The sequence below is a fragment of the Pagrus pagrus genome, assembly GCF_965226575.1.
Source record: "Pagrus pagrus genome assembly, chromosome: 4".
NCBI classification, from domain to species: domain Eukaryota; kingdom Metazoa; phylum Chordata; class Actinopteri; order Spariformes; family Sparidae; genus Pagrus; species Pagrus pagrus.
Window position 1 is genome coordinate 18,198,698 of NC_140188.1, and position 14,534 is coordinate 18,213,231.

A 14,534-nucleotide genomic window follows, 5' to 3' on the forward strand; every position below is an offset into this window, starting at 1 on the left:
ATCATCCCCTTGCAGTGACTGATTGCACTCGTTTCCTAGAATTAAATTCATATACAATTAATTTGTGATAACAGTTTTAAAGGAATCATTGCCTTGATTATTTTCAGAGACAACATGTTTTTGACCGAATTTGACACTGCCTGCAAACATGCGACCACACGGTGACTTTCAGATCATGACTGCATAACATCCGTCCCTCAGATTCTTCTCAGATTCTTCATCTCCCCTCCAGTTAGGAGGGGAGATGAAGAAGAAGTTGCTGAAGAAGCCTCTTGGATGAGAAGTGAAACGTCTTCAAGAAACAAGTCCAGTTGGCTACGATACAGCATTTAGAAATACTATAACCTGGATGACTGAGAACCTTCATCAACATAATTTGGTTGTATTTCAGTTACATTTCCCTCAAAATGTATTTGCCCTTGTAAACTAGTTATATACAAACATAATTTTCCAGGAAACAGGTCTGCTGATTGGACACAGACGGGACATCCTGGTATAGTGTATATCCAGGGCTGCAGTGATAGTTGGATTAGAAACAAACTGCTTCAATCCTCCACATTTCTGAAAATGAGAACTCTTTGCTGCACGACGTATCAAGTGCACAACATAACTTTTGTGTATAATAAGTGGGCATATGAGCCTGCCTCCTGCTCCCATCTGTGAGTGTGAGTCCTGTGGGAGCTCAGAGGGAGGAAGCGCATGTTGGTAGTCTATATACAGTATGTGTATGTTTGCATGAATGTGCCTGGCCCTGCTCTACATACACAGGTGCATGCATTGCCTTTATGTATAAACATTAATCCTGTGTGACTGTGTAGTGACACGTACATATAAGTGTGTGTGTGTGTGTGTGTGTGCACGCGTTTGTCGAGGAAAGTGGCGCTTTATAAAGTTATATAATCTTCCTCTACATTGAGAAGAGATTCAGTAACTGCCTCTGGTGATCACACACACACACACACACATGCCCACACAAGGCATAGATGAATGCGAACACATATGCAGTGGGAACACACATTCATCAATCACAGGGCGCACACACAATGACACACTGGCGGCTGGGGGTTATTTAAAATGAGGGGAATTTGAGCGGAATAAGGAGATTTTGGGTGAAGAAGAAACAACAACTCTCCCATAATTAGCCGTGGATGTGGGGGAGAACAAAAGTGGCCAGAGCTCACTCATCATTTATGAGGCATTTTGTCTCACAAGCTATTTGTTTCACAAGCTATTAGTGCAGCCCGTGATGGGAAATTTGCTCCTGGGCACAAGCAATATTTCAGCCTTGTGCACGCTGTCTCAGATACAAAACTTTACCAAACGGAGGAGGATTATATTTGCATTTTATATTTGAATTTTAAATTCCCCACACATACATTTCTGGGGATGTAAATTTGGGTCTCAATCTGTGACCGTTTCAACAGAAAAACAACGATAAAAGAAGTGAGGGGGAGGACAGAAGAGAAAGAAGTTAAAGGGTGAATAAACAGCCCCACAGCAGCCAGCTGTTCCTCTTCTTTCTGAAACATCTGTCATAGAGGGAGAATCACAGGAAGAAACAGAGAGAAAGTGAAGAAAGAAACTACAGAGGAGATGAAGAGGGACGAGGGAGAGGGCTGGAAACTACCAAGAAAAATACTGTATGAATCATTATTTTCTCTAATGTTAATGCTGTCTACCTGTGCAAGGTTTGACCAAAATAAGTGCAACCAGGTACGTGCAGGCATCCGTGCACTGATGTATTCACATGCACAGAACCTCACAAACACTTGACCTCCATGGCAAAGTTCAGCCATACAACCCCCAACTGGTATGACACAAACACACTTTGACACACACACACACACTTAACCTCCATGCCAAATTTTAGCCTTCTTTGCGAAAACTGTTGTTGCTAAGGAGAGCATTATGTATGTGGGCCATTTTTGTGTATTAGATGTGTGTCTGTGCATGTAGGTGTACATGAGCCCTCACCCTGTCATGTATTAAAAATCATATTTATCCAATTGTTTTATCATTTATGAAATGTATTGAAATCCCTGAAGGTTACTTGCTCCATCTCTTCTCTATAACAAGAGTTGACAGCCATGCTAGCAGCTCTGTCGGGCTGCACTTTGGGAGAGCAGTGCTCTGAAATAAATAGTACAATCAACATCCTGAAACGCTAACAGGGACAGTTCTAATGGTATGTTTAGACTACAGGTAACAAAGCGTCAGGCTTTGTCTTTTCAATGGAAGCTGGCGATATGAACCTTCGAACTGAAGCACGACAGTGATGCCAAATGTACGGAGGCTGAGACCTCATCAGCCCAGTTTTGATCCCAACCTGCGGCCTTTCTGTCAAACTAAGCGGTCCTCTACAAATAAAGAAAACAAATCTTAATAAAAGGAAGCTCATTTTAAAAATAAAATCATCTTAAGCAGGCCTCAACGGCAACGTAAGGACGTGGTGTAGTGTGAACATAGCACAACGTATACCATCTGATTTTTAGCATGTTAACATGCCAACATCTGCAAATTAGCACAAAATACAACATACTATACACGAGTCATCCTCTGAGGACCACGAACATCTGTACAAAATTTCATGGCAATCCTGGTCAACCACCATCAATATAACCGCATCTCTCATGTTGCTAATAACTGGTGTGAAACTTCATACCAGTCCACGTTAATTGTCATGTGATGAGTATTTTTGATGCTGCCGTGGCTCCCAGCCCTGGACAAAGCTGATGTGCTCATCTTAAAAAGAAATGCAATTAACATTCAAACTGAGCCTTTTCCTGGTGAGATGAGATGAGAGCAGCAGCAGTTTAGTGTGTATGATAAACTTGGAGTAAACTTAGATTAAACATGGAGTACTGGCTGGTGAGTTGGGTCTTCAGTTATGTACATTCTTCATTTCATTTGCGTCAATTTAAAACTTTCAATCACTGAATTTGATTCAGTCAGTGCCTCTGTCTACTTCCAGATTTGCATCAAAATTTAATTTAGTTTTCAAAGAACTTATCAATACATTCGGAAAAAAACCTCCTGAAAATGAATTCAAAGTGTTTTAATGAGGCAATGCATTTAAATATTTCATTTTATTAAGACTTTTGAAAGCCCTGCAGATACTGTCTCCTGCTGGCGGTGGGTTGAATAAAAGCTCATTTGATTGAGTTCATTTCAAATGACTCTCGTGGGGTGACGAGTTTTGCTTTCAAATAATAGACACCAAGCAAACTAAATCAAAAAGTAGAAGAAGCTGAAAATAATTATTGAGCCATGTGATGAAAAGAAAATACTGCCGCTGGAGTCTGTCCGGAGGGGGTCTGAGCTGATTCAACTCATGACAAAAAAGGGGGGAGCAAGAAGAAATGTGAGGAAGGAAGAAGGAGAGGAGGAGACAGAAGGTGGAGATGTCCGGTCTGTAGGTTATGATGAGTGAAAAAAAGACTACAGTATAGAGAGAGAGAGAGAGACACAGAGTTGGAGAGAGAGAGGCGGGGGGTTATTCTCATGGCTGGTTGAACCTTTGCTTAGTTTTGCTGGAGGCTTCAGAGCCTGACAGACGAGCAAAGAACAGCATTCACTGACATCATTAAATGACCTTATTCAGTTTTCATAAGACCCTTCACGCTTCAAACACACACACACACACACGTTCATACATGCACGTACTGGAAGGTGCAAATGTGTGTACGCAGCAGTCACATACAGATGCCCATACGATTGTTTGGGGAATTCAAACTTTATGTAACTCCCAACAACAGCATCAGGCGCTTCAGGAAACTAATGATGTGGAAAGCTTAAGCACAGGAGAGCGCTGTTGATGTCCCGTTCCTACTTGTTTGTTTTGTTTTTTTTAAAGCATGACCACAATCGTTCCCTAATCAACCGTTTTTGCACACAGGTGAAGGTATAATGTCAAGAAACACACTGAATTGTATTCAAATCATTCACTTAACTAGTAAAAGTAGTAATACCACACAATAAATATACTAACAAGTAAGTACTGCATTTGAGATTGTACTTAAGTAAAGGGAAAACTAATAGCTACAAAATGTACTTTAAAGACCATAAGTACAGTACTTTCTATGCAGAATGTTATATTGCCTGTTATATTATTACACTAATGGATCATTGGTAGAGTAATTAATATGTAATTGGTACCATTGTAGTTGGGATAACTGTAATTTTAACAACTTGTGTATTTTAATCTACTACAGTGGCGTTTCCACCATAAATATCAACTTTGTTGCATCATCCCCCATGCTCCCTGTTCAACTGTAACTACTGATTAAAGAAAATAAAATGCCCAAAAATGTATCTTTAAAAAACACATCATCAGCAATCATCTAGCATAAAAACACAATAAAGCCCAATGGAGTGTTTCCAACAACAACAAACGACACATCAGAAAAACATAACTGTCAAACACACATTTTTTACATACAAAGCAAGATGGAAATACAAATATCAGACTACAAATGAGGAAGATTATTTCATTGTACTACAGAAGAATAAAGACCTGGGGACCTGAGCTGCATGTCACACCAATCTTTCATCACGTTTTTCTTTGTCTGACGATCTGATAACGCCAAACAAACAATCATTCATCATGTTTTTTACTTAAAACAAAGCAATATCAAATTGTAGAGAACAGTTCCATAAATAACTTTTTATTTTGTGTGTAGGCAACATATTAATATATTATGAAATTCAAAGGTGAGTGAATAAGCAAGTAAATCTGCAACCAAAGCATACAGTACAGTAAGCACAGCAGTGTGCAAACACACATAACAACGACACAAAGGTACGGTATGCGTGCAGAGACTGCACACACACACAGACACACACACTGCTCGTCCAATTATTCTCACCATACAGTACGCTTCATGTTCACGCCCTGTTAAGCTCCATTTCATTAACTCTGAGCTTTGCAGAACAGACATACTAGCTCTATTACTGTCGCATGCACTGAGATGTGAAGTCTGCGAAGTGCATTTCATGAAACCTGGACGCTTGTTATCACCTACAGGAGGAGGTCCCATCACTTCTCACATGATTAGTGAAGTCAGGATACAGTGAGTCATCTTAGTTATAAATGCATGTTGATATCCCTGAGATAATCCCTCAAGTGAGTGAAGCTGCATGTAACCAAGTTCATGGCAAGCTTTCTGTATGGCAGGCTGCTGTTAGTGTGAACTAACTACTTTATTAAAACACAGTGCACATTTTTCTATGTTGTTTAAATGTGAAATACCATAGGTTACAGAAATTGTTTCCTTTTTCTCGCATGCTGTGTATGTACAGGTGTAAGTGCTGGGGTGTTTCTGTGGGTTGTGTCGAGCCACATTGTAATGCAGTATAATTCAAGAGATACGTGCTGTGTGAGAGGGATTATTCTAATCCTCTAATAAAAAATAAAAGTAAGACAACCGAGTTAATACCATACTGCCGAGGTATCCCACAACATATATGCACTATTTGCTACATTTTAGCTTTAAAGCTTAAACAATGTGATTAAATGTACGATAGAAATAAGCTTCCACTGACACGATACACGTTCATGTAAAGAGGTTACAAGGTGCACAGGCTCATGTCAACATATAATGTTATATTCCTGAAATTCCAGCATTAAAAAATTGTGGAAGATGTTTGTTTTATGTCATTTTTTATCCTATTCTCACTCTATGAATGATGCTGGACAAGAAAATTACAAATCTTTTTGAAATCAAACTTGAGCTAAAAGTCTATTTAAATATAAATTAACCAACAATGATTGTGTTTGGCGATAATAAAAAGTTTCTCTGAACAATCTCAACATAAAGGAAGAGACTAATCTCTGAGGTGTAGTGTGGGGTGACAACTGACTCATTTATGTAACAAAAGTGCAGTTGTGTCCAACCCCATACGTGTCTGACGTGTGTGTTTGTGTCTAATCCATCATGCCATCCTTCTGAATGAATAAACCATTACACAGCTTATACTATGCGTGCCATGGGTGACTCATCTGTCTGTACGCTTAATGTACTCGGCAGTCAAAAACCTCGGCTTATCACTGGAGGTTACCTCAACTCTCTGTGCTGAAACAACAAAAGAACTGACAATATAAAGACGATTTCGCATAAAGGCGCCTTTTGCCACATTCGTCCTAATTGGATGACTCCTGTATCTGTTCTGTAAAGTGAAAATGACGTTAAGAATGCAAAACAAGCTATATGTAGCTGTCTGAACAATGTCAAGGCTGAAAAAAGTTGTGCTAAACACCTCAGGTTCAACTAATCCGAAGTCTGGGTCTCGAGGGAATGTGTCACCTTCCTGTGTTTCTGGACTCCAGTTGCTTTTAATGGACATGAAAGTGTATGAATACAGAGAATAAGACGTCCTCTCAATTTATGCACAAGAATGGATGTTCTATGGGTGGAAAAAGTGAATAAAATAGTGTTTTAAGTTCCTATAGTACTGTTTGGTAACTTTACTGTACGTTTAAGTTGTGACTACAGTGCTCAAATTCTTATAAATATGAGAAAACCTTCTCTAAGTTTCTCAAACAAACACTTTTTGGATGAAGTGAAAGGAAGAGCTCCTCATGATGGCTCCGATCTGCTGTCTGCGTCAAAGAGATGCCCGATAAACTCTTCAGCAGATGGTAATCTGACCTAACTCTCCATCACACACACTTTGATAGACACGACTTAATTAAGACTAATCTCACATTCAGTCCCAGGAAAAAAGAAAAAGAAGTTGGCTTGGGATAAAAAGAGAGATCAACAGTCAGAAACACAAGGTCGGCTACTGGTCCCTTCAATGTCTTGCTCAAGGACACTTAACACATCAGTGGGAACAAGACTGTCATGTTTGATGACTGACATGAAACACAAAAGCAGTCTAAGATGTAGTTTGCTGACTTTGTACATGTGCTGCATAAAAACATAGCTCAGTTATTATGATGAGCGTTAGAGTTTCGGAGCTGTGTGGTTTTCTTCTGCAGAGCGTTCACAGACAGGTAGCTTGGGTTGATTAAGGACCACACATTGAGCACACCTGATTAACTATCAGAGAACAGATGGCTATCAGATGAGGCTTTCCATCAAACTCCTTCAGCCGGACAGGGTTCACGTCTGGAGCAGGCTCAGTGACAACATTCAGGGAATTAAAGGGGAATACCGCTCAATCCAGACAACAGAAAATGGGATCCTGAATCTGCTTTCTTTGCAGGAATATTTAGACAAAGATACAATTTTACCCTACAGCTTAGAAATGTGCATATGGTTGTGTGGAAATGTTTTGGGAAGGCAGCAACAAGGCGATTTCTTAACAGTGTCTTTACACTGAGGGTTGGTTGATTTAGTACCTTTGAGCAGATGGTTACGATGCAAGATTTTCCATCAAATATGCACAGCTGGATAGGGTACACTGCAGGAAACAGGTAAGTCGTCTACACAACAGGACGACTGCAGGTGCCATGCTTTAAGACATTTTCTAGGTTCCTATTTGTTATGTAACTAAACTCCCGATGCCACTTTGTGTCATAAAATGTTTGATGTGCGACAGCTCATGCTGTTAGGAGTCTACAAAAATGGGAATTATTATTATTTTACCAGAAGATGGCGTAATTTCACACCTAAGCAGGAGTGACAGCAGGATTTATGGAGCTAGAACAGTGACTTTAAATGTTGGCATTGAAAATAAAACCTGAACAAAAAAACACCCACTGACAAAAGACAGAAACGGAGGAAAAAAATGGAAGATTAAAATTAAACATTTCTTACCTGTCCAATATTACAGGGGCATATTGTTTTTAAATTATCTATAAAACTCAGTTACACCATCTAGTTCTTCTCCAATGTAAAACTCTTGACCGTCACACTCGCTCTAAATATTGCTTTTCAATTAAATGTTATGTTGACGGTGTTTAATGTTATTTGTTGTGTGTCTCAGTGACAATCCTCAAGCTAAGAGTAACATTAAAATTATATAATATCAGTATTTGACATGGGCTTGAAAATGATCTCTGCAGTTTGCTCCATGAATCGAAATTCTTTGCTCATAAACAAATAAAAAACAAATTGAACATTTTGTTTATTTCATGTTCGACATGAAACATCCTCATATCTGTACTAAACCGTCCTCCTGAAAAGACGACCATCCAGACCTTTTGATGACAAGAAAGGATAAACTTTGTAAGTGCTTCCTCTTGAAAATGGAGCAACAAAATAGCAGCGATTCAATTCAGTGAAAGTAGGACCCTCACTGTGTCTGCACTTAAAAGCCATAGTACAGTAATTGCTTTCACAACATATCCATAGGCTACATAGCTCTTAATCTCACGAAGGGATGCCGATTGTAGCATAAAGCTCTGCCCTCGGGCTAGTTAAAGCTCAACATCAAAGGTCAGAGGAGACAGAGAGAAAAAAAACAGGCAGAAAATGGGACGAGAGTGGTTTACCAAGCGAACGGATGAGTCTGCTGTAATGACTTTGATAAGAGGAAACAAACACACCGTCAAACACAGAAGCACGTTATCTACTTTTTAAGTATATACTTCTTTGCAAATAGAGAACAATTACAATTTCAAGAAGATGATCATTTTATATGAGCTGTAGCCTGAAACTTGGTGGAGCAAAAAATTGATATCTTCTGTTGTTCAACTTTAAAATGTTGTTATTAAGTTAACACAAAAAAAAAGAAATAAAACCATGACCAAAGTAGTAGTTCACATCTACAGTAGATGCTTAACTCCACTCAGTTAATAGGTTGTTAAAATAACGAGAGGACTCCGTAACAGCAGCCTCGTGGTGACTCAGCTGTTTAAATAAAGCTTGCTTGGGTGCTTCTTTTGGAGAGGCCACTTTGCAGCCTGAGTCATTCTCTATCTAAAATCCTATATCTGCTTTACGGATGAACAAAAACTTTCCTAACGCCGCCGTGACTCAGTGCTTGCAGCTACGTTTCGTTCCCTAACTCATTTTCTTTGCATTCTCTGGCTGATAAAAATAAACCATGCAGCATCCGCACACAATATTCAATACATGCTGTTTTATCTGACATGACTTCAGTGAAGTTTCCTTATTATTCTGAGATACGGCTGTGGGTTATAAATTACAAAAACATACTGATACTGTCACAAATGTTTAAAAAAACAACTTTTAAGCAAAGCTAAAGCAGCACGCATAGAAAAACTACAAGTACACATAACATCATAGAGCTCAGCAACATATCAGCTGTACTTTTCCTGTGCTGAGCTCAGTTAGACGGTTTACTTACAGTGAACAGTAATCAGAACTGTGAACAACAGTGTAATCCACAACATCACTCTTCCTTAGTAGTAAAGAGTTTCAATTTAATTGCCTAAAAGTCTTAAGGGTAAGAACTTGAATGGATAAATGTGCTTTCTTACCTGTGCTGCCATCAGTGATAACTCCATTATCCCTGGATCAATGGTTGCCAGCCTGAGCCTGCAAAGAAAACACGTTTTGTTGGGAAAGTACGAACGTTGCCGGGAAAGGAGAACGAAGAAGGTCTGTACGACTGCAGCGCTGTGCTTCTCTGGAGGAGTGCAGTTGTGGATGTGCTACATAATGACATAAAGCAATGCTTTTCATGCTTCATGGACGAGTTTATTCACTCAGCACATCTCTCTCTCTCTCTCTTTCTGTATGGATGTTGAGGGGCAGGGGTAAACTCGCTCGTGAAGCATGCCAGGCAGGCAAACCTTGCAGAATTATCGATGCCGGTGTGGCTTTTGCATGCGATCTGTTTCGACAATGCTACCTTGTGCTTCTCCCTGCTACCACTTTTAGATGAACTTCACAATCCCATTAGATCCCTGAATTATTCAGCGCCATCTGAAAGTTTACATTAAAATTAACTTTGTGTATGTGTTTGTTTCACTTTCTTTCTCTCCCTTGCATCCATCTCAGTTTTATAAAGGGTAAATAAGTTGTAATATGATTAAGAAATCAGTTCATAATGTTTTATAAAAACAGAAATAACGCATTAATTACAATAACTTGGGTTTACAAGGTTGTGAAAGCTCCCTTTGCTGGTGTGTATCCACCTTGAGTCTGACGTGAAGGAATTGTTTGTTTGGTTTTGCATGGAGATGCTCATGAAGGGAGATATTTCACCACCCATCATTGACAAACTGAACCCTTCCTGCAAGATATAATATATAAGAGTAAATATTGGCTGAGTGCGTTTCTGCAAAATCACAGAAAGTTTTAAACTTTTCTTTATGTTGCTACGTAGATTTGTTTAGGTTCTATTTTCATCGCAATTCAATGCTTGTGCTCTGCTGACGTCTAGGCCCAAACTTCACTTGGTTAGGGTGAGGAAAACATCATGGTCTGGCTTTAAAGGGTTAGCCTACCTGTTTTGGTCGCCACAAAAACGTCCAAAAAGGCTTCTTTAAGGAAAACACCAGTCTTGGACATGTACATGGTCCGCCTTTCCGTAATTGGCAGTATCAGATGCCTCCTTGAAGTATAAAAACACAACAACATGTCCTTTGTCCAGTTTTAGTTTGAAGTTCCCCAAGAAGAAGCTACAGTATTTGCTGTCTTGGTAGAATGGTTAGTTGGAAAAACTCGGATGCAGTGTGTAAGGGTGACTACTGAGATGAGAATTCAGCTGTTCAGCAACACATTTATCTGCAACGAGGACGTGATGTAAGGTGCTTATAGGCCCATAATTACTCACAACAGTCGATCCCCTGATTTATGAATTGGCACAACTATGCCTGACTTCCAATCTTTCCGTCTTGAATAGAGGCATTAATTATCTTTGTTATGTAAATTAAATTAATTTCCTGGAAATGGTCCAGTGATTACATTTTCAAATTCACATACATCACTCTCGGTATTCTTTGTGTTAGAAGACAGGTTGGACATGTTTTCCTGGGCGTGAGGATTAGGTTTTAATTAGACAGACCTGCAACCACATTGAAAAATGAGGTTACCCTCTCAGGTTAGTTGCTGTTTGTTTGCTAATGATTGCATTTCTTTCAATTTTTGTTTTACGCAGCCCAACAGTCCCAGCTTTTTTGGGAGCTGCAATATCACTTCCCTGTCTGGGATCCTGTGCGACATATAAAGTGCCTTTTCCTGTTGCTACAAATGGCCTCAGAAGACTTGAAAAAACATCACACACAATCATACCACATTAGCACACACACACAAAATGCACTGGTGCTCAGATACAACCGACACACACATGCACACACCATTGTTTTGCATGTCTGTGCTCAAAATGGACTTGTCTGGGTTGTTGAATATAATTTCCAAAGACAGATTCACCCCAAGCCACTCATGTGTCTCCAGTGTCACAGCACAGCAAGCTGTTAACTGTAGACCTCTATTGTGCTCTTTGGCCATTGGAGCAATTACTACCACATGAGGAAACCCCTTAAAATAGTCCCTGTTCTGGCCTTTGTGTGTGCGTTAAAAGGGAGAGCGAGAAAATAACTGTACATGTATGTGCATGTGAGGGCACGGCTGCTTAAGAGCAGAGATGTAGAGATGGTCATTCTCCCTGAGGGCCGATGAGTCCAGCTGTCAGCTGAGAGAGAAAGACACAATGTCATTTTAAACATAAAGAAAACACAAGGAATGTGGATTGGTAGAGAGAATTGATCATTTTATTTCATTCACACATACTTATTAACCATTACCCCACCACAGTTTGTAAGGAAAGTGTGCTTTATGTCTGTACTGACTGTCCAACATTCGTTTGCCTGCAGTGTTTCTGTGTCTGCTTGATGATTATAATTCTTTACACGTCCCCATCCCATCTGCCTAAACAGCTCTTTGGCTTATAGAAATAGAAAAAAACACGTTCACGTCACTATAGCCACAACGACTTGAAAAACCAACAGAGGTTTCACATGAAGCATGACTTACTTAACAGGGCATGAGACTAACGTTGTGCCATTATCCTGTCATTCTGCACTGGGGCCCAAAAAGACTTTTTCCCATTTAAATGTCACAACCCATGCAAAATGACTCGTTTCACTATCAGAATTTGAGCCATTTGGTCCAATAACAATTGGAAAGTCTAGAAGAGCGGCATGATTAAATAATGTTTTGGCTTCATGTGCCACTGAGTGGATTTCAAAGGAATGAACGGGGCTCTGCGTCTGAAGCTCTATCCAGATTTCAATTGTTAAATCCACGAGCTAATAGCTCACAGCTAACAGAGCTAATGGAGCAAAGAGATAAACATGCAGCAGGACGGAGAGTTTCAGTGGAACATGAAGCATTAAAACAGTGAACTGCAGTTTAATGTGACGACACAACAACTTTACAGTAAATAAATGTACTAAAGTACTTAAGCAACTACAGTTTGGAGGTAAAAGTACTAGCTAAGAATTAGATAAATAAACATTTTGATGTGGGATGGTTTACATTCACTTCTGGATGCTTCAAATTGTTTTTCGGTATGGCACCGTGACAGTGGCCCTGTAACTTTGTCTGCTTTTACTGTGCATTGTGGCTTGCAAAAAATATGTAAAAAAAAAAAAAAAAAAGTAAAAATGATAAACAAAAATGTGTTTCATACGATAGATAAGTTAACATGATCTGTTTTCACAAAAATTACAAAGTCTGTAATTGTTCCTCAGAAAAGTATGATGGCTATGGCTTACTTCTGGCTCGCTGTTGGTCAGTTCATCATGACATGACTGAACTTACTGATCATGTACACATGTTTTATTGGACAGTGCATTTCTTCTTCAGAGCTTTGGCTGCTGTTGGTGCCAAGATTCCTAGTATTGCCCCAGCAACTCCGCCCACCACTGCTCCCACGCCACTGCAAAGTGGGCCTCCAACAAGACCCGCAGCAGCCCCGATTGCAATACCGGCTTCAGCCGATGTTAGGGTCAAACCAGTGACAAGGAATTTGTTTTTCTTCTCTGCCTTTTCTCTTGACTCTTTTTCGTATACTTCCTGGACACTCTTTAGCTCTGCCTGCAGCTGCTCTCCTCGAAATTTAGCCCTCAGTTTTTCTTGTTCCCTGCGTTGTTGCTCAGCAGTATTTTTCATATTCTCTGCTGCTTGTTGTTGAATCGCTTTCTCAGCCCCCTGGAACATTTCATTTGTGTAAAACGTTCCTCCGTTATCAGAAACCATGCCTAATATCTTGGCAAACAGCTGAGATACCTGACTGCGATTGGGAACTTTGTTATTGAAGACATGATATCGCCTGTTACATTTTGCAATCAAATGGCTAAGTTGGGGACTCTTGCTAAAAAAATCTTCAATTCGTTCGCTTCCCAGCTCGTCACCATGAGTGAAGAGAACCATGGAGTAAGCTGCGGCTTTTTCACCGAACACCATCTGCAGGAGTTCAACAGTTTCCTGTTCTTCTTTTGTGAATCTGGTCAAATTGATCACAATCAGGAACGCATGGGGACCAGGAGCGGAGAGACAGATGCATTGTTTCAGCCTTCTGAGCACTTCCTCTGTTTTGTACTTTGTGTCATAAATTCCTGGTGTGTCAATGACAGCGACCTCGCGTCCATCCACCATTCCTCTGGCCCTCTCACATTCTGACGTCACCGAGCATGGAGAGAGGACTGACTTAAAAGCCTTTTGATTTAGGATGGTGTTTCCTGACGCACTCTTCCCATTTCCTGTCCTTCCAATCAGCACCATTCGTATTCCGGCCATTCAAAATGGTTTCAAATCTACAAAACAACATGGGAAATGCCTTTCTTTAGTAGTGGTTTAGTTGCAGTGAGTTATTCAATTTGCTTCTATCACTTTTAAATACTGTGTAATGCATTGCCAGCTTACTGTCAATAATATGCTATAGCCAACTAATAAACTTGGTTGGTTTAGGATTAAAGCTGCTGTAAGGGTTGTCGTTGCTTCAGCTAACTTCCTGTCCTCTCTACGTCGCCACATGAACGTGGAGCAGTGATGTTGGTTGCACCAAAACTTAAAACTCCAATTCAAAGAGTGGAGCTTCTCAGCCGAGCCATCATGAGTAGGTTTTTCATGACAAGTAGGGAGACAATAAAATGTCTTTGTATTTAATTGAATCATGTTTCATAAAGATAGTAATGGATTTAATTGACATGCACAACTCAGATCATGATGTGGGGTTTAAAAACAGTGTAAGTGTAGTGATATCTTGAAATAAGTTTGAATTATCTGTGTTGATTACATGTAAATAATCAGACAGATGTTTGCGTTGTGGTTGCTTTTATACAATTCACTACATATGTACTGTATGGGTCCCATATCAGGCAGTTTAAAGATGAGCTTTTTAAAAACAGGAACAATAAAACATTAAAAACAAGTATTGCTGAATAAACAAAAGATCGAAATAGGCAAGAAAATATTACCTGGGAGCCTTGTAGAAGGAGCACATGTCTGCCTTTGTGGAAGACTGTAGGCCATCGTGTTAGATGTGGAGTTCACACAAATGTCTAAATCGTGAAGTGCTGTCTCCGCTGGCAGCCTTATGAGATCTGATGCCTACGGAGTTACATACAGTATTTATAACCTTTCACTCATCATTCAGCAGTTCGCCATCAGCTTTTG

At 39.8% G+C, this 14,534-nt stretch overlaps 1 protein-coding gene across 1 annotated transcript; it reads right to left on the bottom strand.

The window, feature by feature from the left end:
- Positions 1–12,695: 12,695 nt before the first annotated feature.
- On the bottom strand, positions 12,696–13,640 carry LOC311256193 (GTPase IMAP family member 9-like; the record flags this gene model as incomplete). Its single annotated transcript, XM_084351042.1, has 1 exon — positions 12,696–13,640. One exon carries the CDS (start codon positions 13,638–13,640, stop codon positions 12,696–12,698), a length of 945 nt encoding a protein of 314 aa, XP_084207168.1.
- Between the last annotated feature and the right edge of the window lie 894 nt (positions 13,641–14,534).